The sequence below is a fragment of the Sander vitreus genome, chromosome 11 (genome assembly GCF_031162955.1).
Source record: "Sander vitreus isolate 19-12246 chromosome 11, sanVit1, whole genome shotgun sequence".
NCBI classification, from domain to species: Eukaryota; Metazoa; Chordata; class Actinopteri; order Perciformes; family Percidae; genus Sander; species Sander vitreus.
The window spans coordinates 13,966,456-13,984,555 of NC_135865.1; the positions used below are offsets into that span (position 1 = coordinate 13,966,456).

Genomic DNA, 18,100 nt, shown 5'->3' on the forward strand with positions numbered 1-18,100 from the left:
AAAAACACTGCCAGGTCTTGTCAAGGTCAGCGCCTACAAAGTTAAACTCCTCTGTGCTATTCATAGCTCCCGTTGCTCAGAGCTAATCTTTAGTGATATAAATGTTCCACTTGAAAAGGAACTTTTCTTTTTAGTTTTTTTTTTCCCGCGAATTCTCTTTACTAATAAACTTCAACTTCTGTCATGCTTTGGTGCAAATACTCTCATTGTACTTCCTCAGATAAAAGGGCTGTGTACCAGCACATTGCTACCACTTTATCCCCTTTACCAGAGGTCAGAGGTCACTGCTGGCCACTCCAGCTGCAGCAGCTTGGCTGATGCTCTGCTGATCTGGCTGCATCAGTGGAATGCCGAGATAAGACCATGGTGCAGGGTGCAGCCATGTGGACGTTTATTTAGTTGGCCTCAATTCCTCCCCTATCATCTCCTTACCTCCAAATCCCTATGTGTCATTCCACACCTTCTTACTTACTTAGTAGTATGGAAACTGCACTGTCTTCCTCTCTCCCCCTCTTCCTCTCTCACCTGTTGCCTGCTCTGCCTCGCATTCACTCACCTGGCCTCACTCGGTCAAGATGGAACAAGCCATGCCTCTGTTAATCCTGCAGAATGACAGGATTGCATGCATTCTAACACACGCACACACATACAATGTATTTGTGAGATTTACATGCACACACCCTCATTGATAAAAATGCCACTGAGGGAAGGGCCAGCTTGTTTTCACTCAAACAAGTCAACATGCCTAAATCCTTTGCTAAAGAGCAGAGTTCAGAGCTCAGAGGCGTGCACGTATATGTGTGTATGTGTGTTTGATTGTTAACATGAACACATGCAAGCGTGCCTTTGTATCCAAGTGTGTCTGTTTCCATGCATAGTAGCATTAGCCTGTAATTAGATTGACACATTTGGGGAATGCTGTTGTCCTGTTTGGGGCTTATCCAGAGCTGTGTGCCCTCTGGGTGACAATGGCCTTCGTGCAAGCCCTGTGAGCGATCAGGCAGCCTGTGTGGAGGTGTGAGGCGGCAGACATCACAGATCCTTTTCTTATAAGCAAACCTGAGGATCATCGGTAACACAGAGCTGTGAACAATGCAGCTGATTATTCCAGAAAGAAAGGCCTACCCGGTTGGCAAGGTCTTGCTCAACAATGTTCAGGTTTCTCTGTGATGGCGTGTGTACTTCTTTGCAGTAACCTGATTGTTAATGTAAAATGATAGCACTTTCCATTGTAATTTACTTTTTTAGTTCAAATTTAATGTGACTCAGCAGTAAGAGGATTTTAATAGGTGTGTGGGCTCAACAGTGGAAGATTATAATTTTTTTTGCCTGCAGTGTTGTAGCCATCCCATATCTTCCTTACCAAAACATGTATTTTACTGAATAAGGCCTGTATGCAGGTCAACCTTTAATGCATATCAGGTATTATCTTGATAAAGCATAGAACTGTTAGTGTCGTTATCGTTTGAGAGGAATGGAATAGGCATTTTGGTGTTTGTAGTTTTCATGTTGTTTTGTTGTCTGTCATTTACAGAAGGCCAACCAATTTGATCCTGATGTGGTCCTGAACCAGCTGAGATACTCTGGGATGCTGGAAACTGTGAAGATCCGCAGGGCCGGATTTCCCGTCCGTAGAACCTTTAAGGACTTCTACAGCAGGTCAGCGAAATACCAACAGAATACTGTACACACCAAAGCTGATGAGTCACCTAAAAGTGGTGGATTTATGTTGGACAACTAAAAAACAAACCAAAAGCCAAATAAAAAATAAATCTCTTAAGTGCTGAAATCCCCAATATTAGTCTTCTGCTGTTCTGTTTCTTTAAGTGTGTGTGTGTGTGTGTGTGTGTGTGTGTGTGTGTGTGTGTGTGTGTTTCCACAGGTACAAGATGATCCTGAAGAACAAAATCCACTCAGATGATGAGAAGCAGAGCTGCTCGGAGCTTCTCACACTTCATGACAAAGCCAAGACAGAGTGGCAACTGGGGAAGACAAAGGTAGAGCACGTACACACACACACACACACATGTCCAGACTTGTTTTTGTCACTTATGAGGACATTTCGTTGATTTACTTACATGCCCTGGATACCCTTAACCTAACTTTCAACCGTATCCCAACATTATCCAAAAACAAAGTCTTAACCCCAAAATGTAATGTTTTACTTTGCGGGGGACCAGCATTCTGACTCCAAAATGGGACGAGAGTCCACATAATGTGGCTGTGTGAACAGATATTTGGCCCAACAATGTGATTAACACAAGTGCAAACACACAATGATATGTTTTCCTGTAAGATAGACTCTGCAGTACACAAGACAGACTCTACATGCTCTTCAAAACATCTTCAACGAGTCAGAAATCACGGGGAAAATGGATGGGATACGGACAATTTCATGCAGAAAATCCTGATAGCATATTGGTTCAATGTGATCTTCTGGGACTCATTATTTTTCAAGAAATCGAGCTGCTGTCATTCCCAAGCTGTTAATGTGTGCCACAGCTTGGACGGCCCCAACTGTGACTCAGCCCCAAAGATTTTTCTGGCCAGTTGTGGTCAATATTCTGCTCTCCTGCCGACAACCACAGAGTTACATGGCTACTCCTAAAAAAAAACCTGACACCAACAACTGTTACTGTAACCCAGCGCAGGGGCTTACACTAATCCTGAGGCAGCCTTAATGTAGCTGGAAAAGTGTTAGCCTCTTGACACTCGTCGAGCTGTTGATTTAATAAACTAAATTGCTGTGATTTGGAGGCAGTGATGAAGTGTTGCAGAGGTTAGGGGAAAGTCATACATCTTTTAGAAAAGTTATCATAGCGTTATGATCTACATCTGTTGCAACACAGCACATCTTTTCCCTCTTTGTCTCTTTTTCTCTCTGTCTCTTTATTTCAAACAATCATCAACTCCCTTGAGCAAAGCCCTTTCTTTTTCTCTGCACTCCCATTGAATGATTAACCTTTAATGACTTGTTTGATCTGGAGAGCAAAACCTTGTTGCGTTGAACTCAGCATAGATAGATGGCCTCTGCAGTGCAGAAAAAGGATAGAAATAAAACGGTTTCATAGGCTTTCTTGAAATCAGTCGCACTGTTACTTCCTGTTCTAAGTTGTGGTTCCTCCGTAGCCGTTAAATCACTGAGACGTTTCTAATTTGTTAGGCAGTTTTGTTGCAATACCCCATTTGGCTGGCACACTATGAGTAATGTCAGCTGCACACATGCTGAAATATACATAGAGACCAAACATGTTTGACGTGTTGGTTCTGTATAAGTATATAACCGGTGCAGTATAACCACCAATGTGCAAATGCCTATCTATATTAAAGTTCTCACACATGCACACAGTATGACTGTCTGGAGTCACTGTGTATTACAAACTTCAGAGAAAACAAATAATTTTTTCCTTTGTGTGGGTGTGGGTTAAACTTCATTATGCATCCAGGGTCAGCACTTTGACCTTTGCCTGCCTCTGCTCTTATGACTGCTCCACTTTACACTCTACATACATAGAAAAAGAAGGAGAAAGAGGCTTTTTCAAATTAAGACCCACATGATTGTGTTTTTGATGGCAGTGTAATATTTTTGAGCTCAGGGAAATTTTGTGTGGGTTGTGGGAAAGGGGGCTGAAAGACAGAAGGGGGCTACATTTCCTTTGGAGAAACAATCTGTGTGTAATTATATACGTGCTGATTGTGTGCAGAGGAAGTGTGTTGCCCAGAATTAGGGGCTTGGGTGAAGTTGTGTGGGTGTGTGTGTGTGTGTGTGTGGGTGTGTGTGTGTGGGTGGGTGTGTGAATGTTCGCGAGACATTTGTTTTACAGACAAGGGAAGGATGTGGATGAAGAGGAAGCTTCCTCCTCTCACAGATTTTACAGAGGCAGGCAGGGGCAGCTGTGGGATCCTTTGATTAGTGGAACATCTGGGACACAAACACACACACAGCCACTCTAAGCCCCCCCCCCCTCCTTTATAGAAGCAGTTGATCCTCCAGACTAGCAACAGATATTGCATTATCACATAAACCCAGATATGCTGCTTACATGGTCAGATAGACAACATCTGATTATGTTTCATAATGTCGTGTTTCAGTTCTATGTTCATTTCTTGTAAGTGTTTTAGTCTAGGAGTAGCTGTAAGTTGTCAAATGTCCCTCAGAGACGGAACCAACTTTGAAAAAAGTCTTCGGGAGTGAGAAAAGGGTTAACTAAACTCTTTCTCCTTTCTTCATAAGAGCAAGGAGGGGTGTGGCTTTCTATCTGGACACCAGCCATCATCCCTCCCCCTCATCCCTCCATCCCTCCTCTCCCTACCGCTCCCCTCCCTCTCTGTGCCTTTCTTCCTCTGCACGTCAGTCGAGCTACTAACGCAGTGGTAGCAGCAGCAGGAAAATGCTCAGGAAGGACGCCTGAACACAATGAGGCTCTGCAGCAGCGGAATTAGCAGCAACACTGCTCTCCCCGTGCCAGTTTTCCCCTCTGATCTGCTCTGCAGTCAGGGAGAGCAGCTAGCCTGCTAGCCTCAACTGCACCACAGCTTCCTCTGCAGTGGGCACAGGGTACTGCCAACAGACAACAGGGGCCCTTTACATTTCGGTTGGCCCTCTTTTGCAGCCTTACCAAGAAGAGGAACTAACCCATCCTGTTTTCAACCCTCCCCAACCTCCCTGTCTGTGTCTCTCTGTCTCTGTCACTCCCTTTCGGCCGTGGCGCTGCTCATCCCGCAGGTGTTCTTGAAGGAGGCCCTGGAGCAAAGGCTGGAGAAGCAGAGGGAAGAGGTGCGGCGCAGGGCTGGCATGGTTATCCGCGCCCACATCCTCAGCTATGTGGCAAGGTGAGTGGTGGAGTATGGAGGAGGGGTGGAGAGCTGAGTGGCAGCGACAGTTGTCAGTGTTTGTTTTGTAATAGAGGTGTACAGCCTGTGTGTGTGGTTTTCAGAGGGGGGGGTGCAGTTACAAGCCTTTGCACACATGTTTACCTTTTTGTCTGTGTGTGTGTGTGTGTGTTATCTGGGTTTATATCTCATCTCATAAAACTGTGACTCACTGGTGAGTCTGTCATTACAAATTCATGCTGTACATTTCTCAAATCCACAGAAAGTAAAAAAAAAAAAAAGAAAAAAAAGAAAAGAAAAAAAATCTAGTCAAGATCCCAGAGATTTCACTGATGCCAAATATGTCATGCAGAATTTTGGAGAAAATTCACTACAAAGTTCCTGCACTCCAGAAAGTTTTACGTACAGACAGCTGTGTGGACTCATACAGTCTGATTGAGAAAGACACTGGATCACTTGGTCTCACTTTATTATTAGTGTTTCAGACCTCAGACCCTCATCTGGTAAAATGTATCAGGTACATTTTTATTTTGAATGTCTGGGGGAAAAAACGGTGTTAATAAAGTGAGGAAAAGTGACCGAGAGTGTGCAGGTTTCTTTGGTTCTTTCACAGTTGGGGAAATGTGCATAGAATGATGTACAAGACATCTAGAATAATATGATGAAATGGTGCAGCCATAAACAAAACATAGAGTCTTGGGATGGAATATTTGACTTGTGTAAACGTCAGTTCAGACAGTGAGGAATAAAATGATTTTTAACAACCTTAAAGGAACTTAAGGTGGGAAAAGGGAGAAACTGGATGTTATGGTTTATCTACTCTGGATGTTGCAATGTACTTGGACTGATATATATTGAAAAGACAGTATCATATGGGGTGATGTACAGGTCATGCCCCTTAGTTGAACCACCCTTGGACATACATAGTTATCTGTGAGCATCAGCAAGGCTTTAATTTATTGGTACGCAATCAGCAGTACAGTCAATGTTGTTTTTATTCGCTGAATAAATCTCAGTCTTTTCAGCCTGAGCAGCATGTTTTCCACCTCTCCACTCTGCCTGTCAGACAGGAGGACATCCATCACTATGGTGGTTTCAAAATCTGCACATGCAGACACCCTTTGGGATGTAATTGCACTTGCTTGCTACAACATATAGGACCATATACAGTCCTCTGAAAGGCTCCGTTGGGAGAGTATAATGGGACTGATGACACTGTTCAGGTTGTGAGTTCCCTTTCACTTCACAGCCGCTCATACTAAAGACAGAGGCAAGGGAAGTTCCCCAAAGACACAAGTAAAGCCTTTGTATTATTATGTGTAACATTATCTCTGTCCTGAGACCAGTCAGAGGCCACGGAGTGATTACTGTGGAGACTACGCCAGGCTAAGGGTCAGAGCAGTGTGTGTGTGGTCCTTTCATCAAGTCACATGTATTTGTGTGTGCACGCTGTTTATATGTGTGTGTATTCAATGCATGTGCAGTGTGTGGGTGACGGGGCTTAGTCACAGGGCTAAGCACAGCAGCCCACACGGCCACAATGAAACAGCACGAGCTCATCAGACTCTAAACATTGCACAGTTCGCAATGCACAGGCTTTCTTACCAGTGTGTTTATTTAAACTGAGAGAGATTATGCAGTGCTGTCCAACGTCACAAATATGTTTGTGGTGACACAACATTGGATTAAATATGGGGCCGTGCTTGATTCGAAAGGTGTGTGTTCGATTTTCTCATCAGGAAACAGTATAAGAGGGTTCAGTCCAGCGTCATCACCATCCAGAAGAACTACCGCGCTCACTTTTGGAGACGTGTCTTCCTGCGCCTGCGCTTTGCCACCATCATCCTGCAGAAACATCACAGAGGCCAGCTGGCCCGATCCCTCCTCCGCCAGCTCAAAGAGGAGAAACGGAAGCGAGAGGAGGAGGAGGAGAGGAAAATGAGAGAAGAGAAGGAGGAGAGGAGGAGAGTAGAGGAGGAGAGGAGACTGGAGGAGGAAAGGAGACAACAGGAGGAGGAAAAGAGAAAGAGGGAGGAAGAGGAGAGACAGAGGCTCATGGACGAGGAGATGAAGAGGAGGGAGGAGCTAAGACTGATGAAGGAGAAAGAGGAAGGGCAGAAAATGGCAGCTAAAGCAGATGAGAAAAGGTAGAGTCATTCACTCTTTGTGATATGCTGAAGATGCATTTATTAAGATCAGATGACTTGGATAGTTCCTTCATGTGCACATTTGTCATCCCAAATTTTTTTTTATTTCGTTTTTCAGGAACTTGGTGGTAAATGGTGTTTGTCAGAAGGTAATTCCTTAACAAAAACTGTTATTCACATAACAAAACACAATATGAGGTGTAAATGTGGTGGCATAAAGTATTTAAATTTACACTCTATGTCTCTTCCTCTTTCCTCGTCCTGTCTACAGAAGGCGCTGTCCCAGACTATGTCCCACAGTCACACCTCTGAGGAAGAGAGCCGTCAGATGGAGGAGATCCTGCGGCTGGAGAGGGAGATCGAGCGCCTGCAGAAGCAGCAGGAAGATGGCGTGTCCCTTCTCGGAGACGTCTCCCATGAGGAGCTGCGGCAGATGAGAGACGCTGAGATCTACAGACTGGAGAAGGAAGCTTCCCGCGTGGCTACTGAGTTTCTGGAGCTCTTGGACTTTGGTGGTTTAGAGCCATCGCTCTCAAGTGAGGAGAACCTCCACGACCCGACTGAATCAACAGCCCCTCTGGCCGAGGAGGAGGTAGACGAGGGTTTCCACGCTGAGGATGAGTGCGTTCCTTTGCCTGACTTCCCTCCTCCGGCTGCAGTTCCTCTAGACAAAGAAGTATTCCAAAGTATTCCCCCTCCTCCACCTGCCTTTGCAGAAGGACTAGTTGCCACCCCTTCTTCTGCCTCCTGTCCTGCACCGGCAAAGCTCTCCCCACTTACCCCCAACGGGCTGAGTCATGCCCCTGCTCTCACAGACTCCCCAACCTCCAGGCCTCCTTCTCTAGTCACTAATGGAGAAAGGCGGCCGTGCCAGAGAGCCAATAGGGGGTCAGACTTTGAGCCTGTGAGAGAGGAGCCTTCCCACTCAAACCAGCCAGACACCGAGTCGGACTACGACCAGGAGGAGTTTGAGGAGGCTCATAGGAGCTCAGGTGCTAGCATCAATGACGGCCATATCACAGATGAGGAGGTGTTGCGAAAATCCTCCTGCACCCAAAACAGCCTGGACTCCTTCAGAGGCAGCTCAGACTCGGTGAGAACTATCAGGCTCAGAATCATTTCTGTCAAATGCTACAGATCTAATCCAGATGGGTAATCATTTGAAGAATCATTGTTTACCAAAAAAAGTGACTGTATTTGCAGTTGAACTGAAATATTATGCATTTTTAAAGTATGTTTTGCCCTCAAATGAATTAATTATTAATTATTATTGCTGCATTTTCCATTCTAACTTAAGCCATTATTCATATACACTGACACACAACCTATCTTTCCTCTGGGTATATTATTTTCCCCACGACTCAACACCTAAACTATATACCCAAAATGTGCGTCATATCAAAAGGCTCAGCTCATTTTAAAATCACAGTGAAACACTGTTGCAATTATTTGTTTTTGCTCTGCTGATGAGCATGTGAATCTATTCCCAGATACTGCAAGTCAAGCAGAGAGCTCAGACCTAAAACGGTCAGATCAGCAAAATGTCAAAGGGAAAGAGGGGAGTGTGTGTGCGTATGTGCAAGTGTGTGTGTGGCTGTGTGGGTGTGTACTGTATTTGCTTGTTTTATGGCAAGGTTGATTGACGACATAGTGACTCACAACAAGGTCAGACAGATTTTGGGCACTGGTTTTAGTTCTGAAATTGCAAAATGAAGACTCTTGACTGCCTGCAGTCTTCAGAAAAAGAACAACAGTTCCTCCTGAATTTAAATTAAATAATTGAAACATTTAAATTTCTATAAATTGCTCGTGAAGGACAAGGTATTTTCATGGAGGACATCTATCGTCATAATTGCTGGTGTTTCTGTTTCAGTTCATTGACAGCGATGAGGACAACGATGGCTATGTGGACACAGATGAGGAAGTTTCCAATGGGAGAGTGAATCTGCTGAATGGCAGTGGGCCTCCATACTTCCACGGCTACCTCTACATGAAGAGTGAGTAGCTTTACCAAATCACTGCCCAGCAGGCATGCAGATGATTTCTGCACAGCTGAACACAGCCTGTCTGGTTATTTCATCAGTTTTAGAAATGTCAAACATGCTTTCTTTGTTTCTTGCTTCTTTGCTGTCCTTTTTTATGTTCTAGTACTTATAGCGTCCACTATTACTGTATATCTTTCTTAAATGTTGTTCATTTTTGTTGTTTTGCGAGTCCAGAGGATGCACATGTGTGTGAATGTCTGTCCCATCATATTAAGATTTTACATGAAACATTAATGAATAAACATCCTTTCTTTCTCCCTCTGCTCTCTGCACCTTTCCCTCTTTCAGGTGGTCTGATGATCCCGTGGCGTCGTCGCTGGTGTGTCCTGAAGGACGAGACCTTCATGTGGTTTCGGGCCAAGCAGGACTCCCTCAAATCCGGTTGGCTTTACAAGAAAGGAGGAGGGATGTCCACCTTGTCTCGGCGCAACTGGAAGATGCGCTGGTTTGTTCTGCGGGAGTCAAAGCTCATGTACTTTGAAAGCGACAGTGAAGAGAAGCTGAAAGGAACCATCGATATCCGCACAGCCAAGTAAGACAACCCTGTTCTCAGTCAATGGGGATAAAAATCTTAATTTTCTTTCATTTGTTCACTTATTTTGGAGGTCTAATTATTATTACTCCAAAGAAATAGAACACTATATGGTTCACTAAGGTTTGGTCTACTCTGGGTCTTTCTGTAGAGAGATAGTGGACAATCATGAGAAGGAAAATGCACTGAATATTGTGACTGAGGAGAGGACCTACCACATCTACGCAGAGTCCCCAGAAGATGCCAGGTACATTATAACCACATATTGTATAGAACTCATCAATGAACTGGCTGTTTTCTGGGCAGTGTTTTACTTTGTCATTGTCTCTCTGTAAAAGTGATGTGTGGAAATGAAGTTCCCCCTTGTGGTTGCCAGTGGAAGTTGTAATTTTCAATTATATGTTAGCTGACTTTTACTTTCTGAACTCCCTCTGACCCCATCCAGTGGTTGGTTCAATGTGCTGAGTCGGGTCCACAGCGTCAGCCCGGAGCAGCTCGTGGAGATGCACCATGAACAGGCCAACCCAAAGAATGCAGTGGTTAGTGCTGTTTTACCTCTCTACTGCCGGGGCTCCAGCCTCAAATAAATTTTTCAGCCGTAATGATGAAGCGTGTAACTGACTCAGCTAAAGTATGACAGTCCAGATTTGGGTCATATAGTTATTTAAGCTGAAGAAGCAGAATGTGCACACTGGTGTATCATTGTTCATTTTTATGAACGTTTATGGACAATAACAAAATGATGGAAAGACAGTCATGTAAGCCACATAACATAGAAATAAGATGACAAATATGTACAGTATAACCAACATAGTATAAACACCCATTTACTTCCCTTCAAACGACTTTGTTAAGGGGAAACTTTGCTGATTTCAACCAGCTTTGTTTTCATCTGCAGTGACACAAAGCTCTTAGTCTGGGAAAACCCTGACCAACTTCCGGCAAATTTGAGATTTGCTCTGGAAGTCAGTCTGGCCAAGAGCCCATTCAAACCCATTTCCAATTTTTCCAAATTGAGGCACCAATCACAACCGTGGAGGCGGGCTTTACACGATGACGATAGCGCAGCGACAGCAAGCAACTTTTTGTTTACATTCAACATGACGGCCACCGAAGCGCAGCAGTCTGTTGATGCCGCTGTCGCTGCTACGTCACCCGGATCGTTGGTCTGATTGGTTGAAGGACTATCCAATTGCGCCCAGAGGCATTTGAGCGGCGTCACGTTGGTGACGCCCCTTTCGGAAATGAGCTGTGAATGAAGCTTGCCCAGACCAACTCTCAGTTACAACTGAGAAGGGTCTGGTGTCAACCAGGCTACGTAGCTGTTTGAAAATCGGCAAAGTTTCCCTTTAAGGGGTCAGTATGTTTTCAAACGAAGAGTTTGTCATACACAGATTACATTTCATGGTAGTCGCCATGAACCACATCAGGCCATTAGGTCATTCTGATCAAATAGTGGATCACACGTTTTAGAATAAAACAGCTTGGAGCACCAGGTAGCAATGTTTACTGTATCGGGGTAAGTTAGCTCTGTATTAATCGTGGAAACGTAATGCAACTTATTCTACAACTCCAGCACTTGAGTGTCCCTTGAAGAAAGCCCACCAAGGAAAATATTTACAAATGGGCGAACAGCTAATAATCATTTAAATTCACCCGTCTTTTCTGTCCAGGGCACACTAGATGTGGGCTTGATTGATTCTGTTTGTGCATCAGACAACCCCGATAGGTAAGGAACGACCAGTAATCCTAAAATATGTTCTTAAACTGCAGTCTAAGTGGTATGACAGCATGTACATGGTATAACAACACGTGTGTTCTTTGTTCTTGTGTTCTGTTCCGCAGACCAAACTCGTTTGTGATCATCACGGCTAACCGGGTGATCCACTGCAACACGGACACACCTGAGGAGATGCACCACTGGATCGGCCTGCTGCAGAAATCCAAGGGAGACTGCAAGGTTGACGGACAGGAGTTCTTAGTCAGAGGTCAGTCAGTTGAGACACACTCTGGGATTTTTACGATTTGAGAGTAGATTAATGTATTTATGTTTGCAGTGGGATACCTCTGGTTAGCGCCATAAATGGCTAATGAGATTCTGCACCTAAAGTACAATGAATTAAATGTGTTGAATTTGTTTGAGAGAAGGAAATACTAAAAAGGATTAACAATAATGTTTATCCTCCTTCAGGCTGGCTGCATAAAGAGATGAAATCTGGAGCCAAAAGCACTTCTCTGAAGCTGAAGAAGCGCTGGTTTGTTCTCACCACTACCTCTCTGGATTATTACAAGTCGTCGGAGCGCAGCACCTCCAAACTGGGAACTCTGGTCCTCAACAGCCTCTGCTCTGTGGTGCAGCCAGATGAGAAGGTCTTCAAGGACACCGGTCAGTTTATGGTCAACATTATTCTCAGTCATCTTGAGCAACAGAAATATACTTATCTTAAGGTTTCTCTGCAAATTTTTCAGGTTTGAGCATTTTGTAGGGAAATATGTCTGATTTGTTAAATTGTATTAAGCTCTCCCAGGGAGTCATTTAGCATCTTATTACTTTCTTTCTTGTTCACCCAGGTTACTGGAATATAATCATCCATGGACGTAAACACTCTTACCGTCTTTACACCAAAATGCTGAATGAAGCCATGCGGTGGGCGAATGCCATACAGGGAGCAATAGACAGCAAAGTTCCCATTGAAACGCCAACACAACAACTCATCAGGGACATCAAGGTATTAAAGGATTAATTTGGCTGTTTCTCCCTTTGTTGTAGTAAAGTTACTAATGTCATACGAATAACTGCTAGTCTGTGTGCAATGTCTGTCTTTATGTGTCTCACTAAATAATAATCACTAAAGTAATTTTGCATGGCATTTCATTAACATCTTGATATTATTTTAACTCCAATTCTTTTCAGTCATGCAAACCTGTGGCAGGGACACACAATGTAGTAAAGTGAGGTACTACTCACTGAGTGTGTGCCGTGATCTTCTTTAAGTTTTGGCTTTGCCTGCTTCAAAACACTTATGTTAACCTTTTTTTCTCACATATAGCTGTTTCATAGCTTTACTCTGTTATATTTACTAAACTGACTTGATTAACTCACTTAAATACAAACTTCCGCCTATTTTAGAATGCTCTACTTTGTTGATAATTCATGACCACTTTACTTTAAGATCGCTGAACCAGTTTTCTGTCTGTCCAGGAGAGCAGTTTGAACGTGGAGGCTGTGGAGCAGACATACTGGAGGAACCCCATCCTGAGATATACCCAGCATCCTTTGCACTCCCCTCTTCTACCTCTGCCCTATGGAGATGTCAGCGTCCACTGTGAGTGTTGTGGCTGCAGCTACTGTTTGCAAGCTATTGACTTCTGTTTGTCAATATGTTTGTCAAAATGTTTGCATGGTTGGGTGTACAATACAATACAAGTACTCAGATCTTTTGTTGTTGCAGTAACATGTATCTGAATGCATGCATTCTTTTGTTTATGTCATTCTTATTTCCCTCCTATCATAATATCAATTTTACAACATTAAAAGCTCACTAGCTAGAGGAAAAATAAAATTAAATAATTAAATAATTAACTTTTCAGTGTGATCCACTTCTACAGCATTGCATGCGTAGAAGAAGGCTGCAACTTTAAATGAATAGCCTCCCACACACTGGCAGCTCTATCAGTGTTAGAAGACGATCTGATAGAATTTATTCACTACTAGGTATAAAGTACAGAAACCAGTTAAAATAGTTGTAGTTAAAAATAATTGTTATGGTTTGGCTGGAATTTAAATCCTCTCTCTGTCCTTCTGTCCCAGTGCAAAAGGAAAAGGGTTATACCAGCCTGCAGGATGAGGCAGTGAAGATTTTCAACTCACTGCAGGAGATGGAGGCCGTGTCAGACCCTGTCCCAATCATCCAGGGAATCCTTCAGACCTGTCAAGACTTGAGGCCGTTAAGAGATGAGGTTTACTGTCAGCTGATCAAACAAACCAATCATGTCCCGCACCCAAACAGTCCTGCCAATCGCGCCCACTGGCATCTCCTGACCTGTATGTGCTGCACCTTCCTGCCCAGCCGAGGCATCCTACGCTACCTCAAGTTTCACCTCAAAAGGTGCAGTGTATTTCTGGACACACGCCATAATTCATAACAATCCATGGTCACAGATTATGACGAGTTGACACTGTTAGTTCACTGTCTTTGCATATTTTCAGGATTAAGGAGCTGTTCCCTGGTACGGAGATTGAAATGTTTGCCCATTTCATCGGTGAGTCTCTGAAGAAGACCAAGAACAGAGAGTTTGTTCCCTCTCAAGAGGAAATCGTGGCACTGCTTACCAGACAGGAAATGACCACCACAGTGTACTGCCATGGAGGAGGCTCCTGCAAAATCTCCATTAACTCGCACACCACCGCTGGAGAGGTAAGCAAGCTCTAGTCATTGCTACACAGGCTGTTTTAAATGTTCCACTGCAAGATATCTGTGATTAGTTTACACAAACTCTGATACAGATATTTTAGTTTTCTAACATGGCAAGAGAAGGAGCCGTACTAATACATACTACGTTGTTATCTTGGCTTGCTTTGTCCAGGTGGTGGAGAAGCTAATCCGAGGTCTGGCTATGGAGGACAGCAGGAACATGTTTGCGCTATTTGAACACAACAACGCTATTGACAGAGCTGTGGAAAGCAGGGTTCTTGTGGCTGATGTTTTGGCTAAATTTGAAAGGTATGTTACACGTGATCACATGTTATATGTAATAATATTATTATAAATTCAGGGTCCTGTTACCGGATACCTAATATCAAGAAAGGACCAAAATATAGATGTGTAAGTGACAGGTTTGTGTCTTTTCCCACCAGACTTGCTGGCAGTGAGGAAGCTGAGGATGAAGGCCAATGGAAACTCTATTTTAAACTCTACTGCTTCTTGGATGTGGAGAGCATGCCTAAAGAAGGAGTGGAGTTTGCGTTCATGTTTGAGCAGGTGTGTTTTACTCATCCTGTTATACTTATTGAGAGTCTTTACAATCACAAGTTGGTGCTAATGATGAACTATTTTGCTGTTCCTTCAGGCCCATGAGAGTTTGACCCGGGGCCACTTTCCTGCCCGTGAGGAGACCCTGCAGCACCTGGCTGCTCTACGCCTGCAGTTTCTGTTTGGAGACAAAGCGAGAGTCACCTGGAGTCTGGAAAACATCTATCCCGTGGGCCGCCTACGCAATCGCATCCTCCAGTTCACCAAGGTGGGTGGCGCCTCGGGGTCAGGCCAAACTCTGGAGCGTCGGAGGACTAGCTTCCTGGACGGGACCCTGCGGCGGGGGTTGAAGACGGGCTCAATGAAGAAGCAGCGCATGGAGGAGGAGCAGATGTTGGAGATGTGGATAAAGGAGGAGACGTCTGCCACCAGGGCGAGCATCGGGGAGAAGTGGTCCCGACTCACTGGTCTGGACCAGCACCAGGCTATGCTCAAATACATGACAATCATCAAGGAGTGGCCTGGATATGGATCAACACTGTTTGACGTCGAGGTAAATTTATATGTCTTTGATTGATACACAATCCGCTCAGTAAGGTCGGTATCGGCCTTGATACGGATCCAGCAGATCAGATCAGTGCGTCCCTTGTGGGCCAGCCCACTGCACACGTTGGATGATGTTTATAACTTCCTGTGTTTGGGTCTTTCTAGTGCAAAGAAGGAGGTTTCCCTCATGATCTCTGGTTGAGTGTGAGCGCTGAAAATGTGTCTGTCTACAAGAGAGGAGAGCCCAAGCCTCTGGAGACCTTCCAATATGAGCACATTATTTTCTTTGGTGCTCCACAGCCCTGCACCTACAAGATCACTGTGGATGAGAGAGAAATGCTGTTTGAAACACCACAAGTATGTAATCCTTCCCATATATATATTAGATTGTGTGTGTTTGTAAGAGAAGACATGATTACAGAATTTGCTTCTCTTCTCTGCTGACTGTGTGTTTCATCTGTACATTGGCAGGTTGGAGAGATCACAAAGATCATGAAAGCCTACATAAACATGATTGTGAAGAAGCGCTGCAGTGTGAAGTCTGTGTCCAGTTATGGAACCAACTGGATCAGGTGATTGACATACAGGACTCAAAATGTACTGTAAGCATGGGGAGAAGATGAAGAGATAACAAAAGGAGCAAATCACCTCGACAGAGATTGTGTTTCAGAGCTTATGACTGGCTACGTAGCAACACAGACAAATTCCATCCAGAACGATTAATTTCTATACAGACACAAAAAGTGGAAACATTCAAGCATCTGTACCATTTTAAGCTTTACAGTCGTCCTGACTGTTGCTCCCCTCCATGCAGTCTCCAGACATTTTACTCGCTCTTATAAATTAGACTGGTCATTTCTCATATCTTACTTGAAATGTATTTCAGGTGTCTCTTCGTGGATTTTGTTTTTAAATATCCAAGAAAACCAAACCCCTATGTCTCACATTTCATTATAGACATGCATTCAACATCTGAATTAGGACCCTGAGTGTAAATTTTCTAAAAACATCCAATCTAGATAAAAAGAAATGTGTTGCAGTGGTAAACTGACTGAGATGTCACCTTTTATTCAAGTGTTTTTTCTACAGATATTTCGCCCCATTGTAATGAATGTTCTCCTGAAAGGAGATTCCCTCAGGTGAATGTGTAATATAACTGTCCCAGGGAGATTATCTCCTTCATCTTGCCTTATTTAAGTTTTTATTTTAGCTGTTCTGGACTAAAAGATTCAGTGCCGATGCGGCCTTTCAGGAATGGGATATATATCTTGGGGTGTCGAGTATCTTTGTAGTTATGGCTTCCACTGGTGATGTGCTACAAAAGCACATCCCTATCTTTAAAAAACAGAAAATTCAACATGAATAACCACTGCATCAGTGGAGATGCAATGTCTGTAACCACTGCAGTCAAGGATTTTCTCAAAAGGCAGGATTATTAAATCAGTCAAACTATTTGTGTTTCTCTCCTAGAACAAGTATTTGGTGTTGAACTGTTTTATTGTGCATTGACTTGAGGGTATGTAGCTGAAACTGATCGCTTGTTCAGTATGGCTGTGTCTAAAGATTGTTTAACTGTTTTTTCAGTGATGTCAAAGGCCACGTGAGGGTGGGGTATTTATTTATGGAAGTATCAATTGATTGTGAGAATAGGCAGACTGAGCGAGGTGAACAGCGTGCTGGAAATGTGTTGATGCAGTTGCCCTAGTACTTTTGTTTTTCTGTTTTTGTGTGCATTCAGGGACACATAAATCTAGATAATGTAGTTGTTCATAACTTGCAATTATTTTTGCCGTTTTGTGCCCTGTTTTCTGAGCTTTTGTCAACATTAAATAACCTAAGTGCGTTGCCCTCGAGTCGACACCCAACATGCTCAGTTCCTTTTATTAACGTTACATATTTTCTCACTTCCAATGTGAAAACAAAGGATGCCTACAGTATGTCAGTCGACTTACTGTATAGTTCATGAAAAGAGTATGATTCAAACATAATGAGCTTAGTATTTACCTCACATTGCATCACTGTCTTCCATCGCTCTCCAATCGTATACTCACTTAGGCGATCTGGTCAGCTGCCGGCGGCCACACCAGAGACTGAACTTGCCATTGACGATTACTGTATTTCTGAGATTTCTGATTGTTTTGAAGAAGAAAATTCAGAAAATGTTTTATATTAGAATTTAAAGATGCTTTAATAAATTATTGTATTTGAAAAAGCTATTTTGTGTTTGTTATTACTGTCTAATTACCATGTCTTGCAGAGGACAAAATGGTAAGAACAGTAAATGTGTCTGCCAACTTTGTGGATCTCAATGCATTTTTGTGTATTAAATGGAGAACAAAAAGTGTATAAATGAACAATGACATGAACTCATTTAGACCTCTGCTCAGAACTGTATGGGCATGTACAGTCTGTGCTTTCACCTGTTAGGGTTGGACAAGATAAGATTAGATACTTTATTAATCCCACACTGGGGAAATTCCTTTGTTACAGCAGCTCAAAAGATACATTCACACACACATCAGAATTGTACCTTTAGCATTCTTATTTGTACAAATAGTTTGATGAGCTCATATTATCTCCACCCTAGCTCTGCCCATCATCATGCTGCATTCATGTACTGTTGGCAGAAAGGGAGGAACAGGAAAACCTTCCTTTATTTTACCTTGGTGATGGCCATGTATTATTATTATTATTATACAAACACTGCATTGGCTGAAATGATTCCATTAGTGTTGAAAATGGATTTTATTTAACTGTAACTGCCAGTGATGATGTTGCTTGCATGTTACTAGCAGTCAGTTGTTCTGTAGCTCCTTTTGCCAAGAGGAAGATATCGTAGCTGTCAGAAGTTTTGGATATCACTGACTCGGAATTACAACTCTGAGGCATTAGACTTAAGCAGAGGTTCTAATCAGAGCATAATATGGCGTATATTATAATTATAAATATTATAAACTGTACTGGTAGATCAGTCTGTGGAGAACTGAACTGGTAGGAGGTCACAGTATATTATATAAATACTGT

General features: G+C 43.3%; 1 protein-coding gene across 1 annotated transcript in view; it reads left to right on the top strand.

Moving 5' to 3' along the window:
- myo10l3 (myosin X, like 3) overlaps window positions 1-16,528 on the top strand; it is a 52,929-nt gene extending 36,401 nt beyond the window's left edge. Inside the window, exons 20-41 of the mRNA XM_078261752.1 lie at window positions 1,535-1,659; window positions 1,883-1,997; window positions 4,727-4,833; window positions 6,573-6,980; window positions 7,099-7,129; window positions 7,252-8,073; window positions 8,854-8,977; window positions 9,314-9,557; window positions 9,709-9,804; window positions 10,003-10,096; window positions 11,231-11,286; window positions 11,403-11,545; window positions 11,749-11,943; window positions 12,129-12,286; window positions 12,760-12,883; window positions 13,369-13,666; window positions 13,768-13,975; window positions 14,145-14,281; window positions 14,416-14,539; window positions 14,628-15,083; window positions 15,242-15,433; window positions 15,548-16,528. Coding sequence (XP_078117878.1) covers window positions 1,535-1,659; window positions 1,883-1,997; window positions 4,727-4,833; window positions 6,573-6,980; window positions 7,099-7,129; window positions 7,252-8,073; window positions 8,854-8,977; window positions 9,314-9,557; window positions 9,709-9,804; window positions 10,003-10,096; window positions 11,231-11,286; window positions 11,403-11,545; window positions 11,749-11,943; window positions 12,129-12,286; window positions 12,760-12,883; window positions 13,369-13,666; window positions 13,768-13,975; window positions 14,145-14,281; window positions 14,416-14,539; window positions 14,628-15,083; window positions 15,242-15,433; window positions 15,548-15,652 — 4,362 coding nt within the window. The 3' untranslated portion in view covers window positions 15,653-16,528. The remainder of the gene's footprint in view (window positions 1-1,534; window positions 1,660-1,882; window positions 1,998-4,726; window positions 4,834-6,572; window positions 6,981-7,098; window positions 7,130-7,251; window positions 8,074-8,853; window positions 8,978-9,313; window positions 9,558-9,708; window positions 9,805-10,002; window positions 10,097-11,230; window positions 11,287-11,402; window positions 11,546-11,748; window positions 11,944-12,128; window positions 12,287-12,759; window positions 12,884-13,368; window positions 13,667-13,767; window positions 13,976-14,144; window positions 14,282-14,415; window positions 14,540-14,627; window positions 15,084-15,241; window positions 15,434-15,547) is intronic.
- The last annotated feature ends 1,572 nt before the right edge of the window (window positions 16,529-18,100 follow it).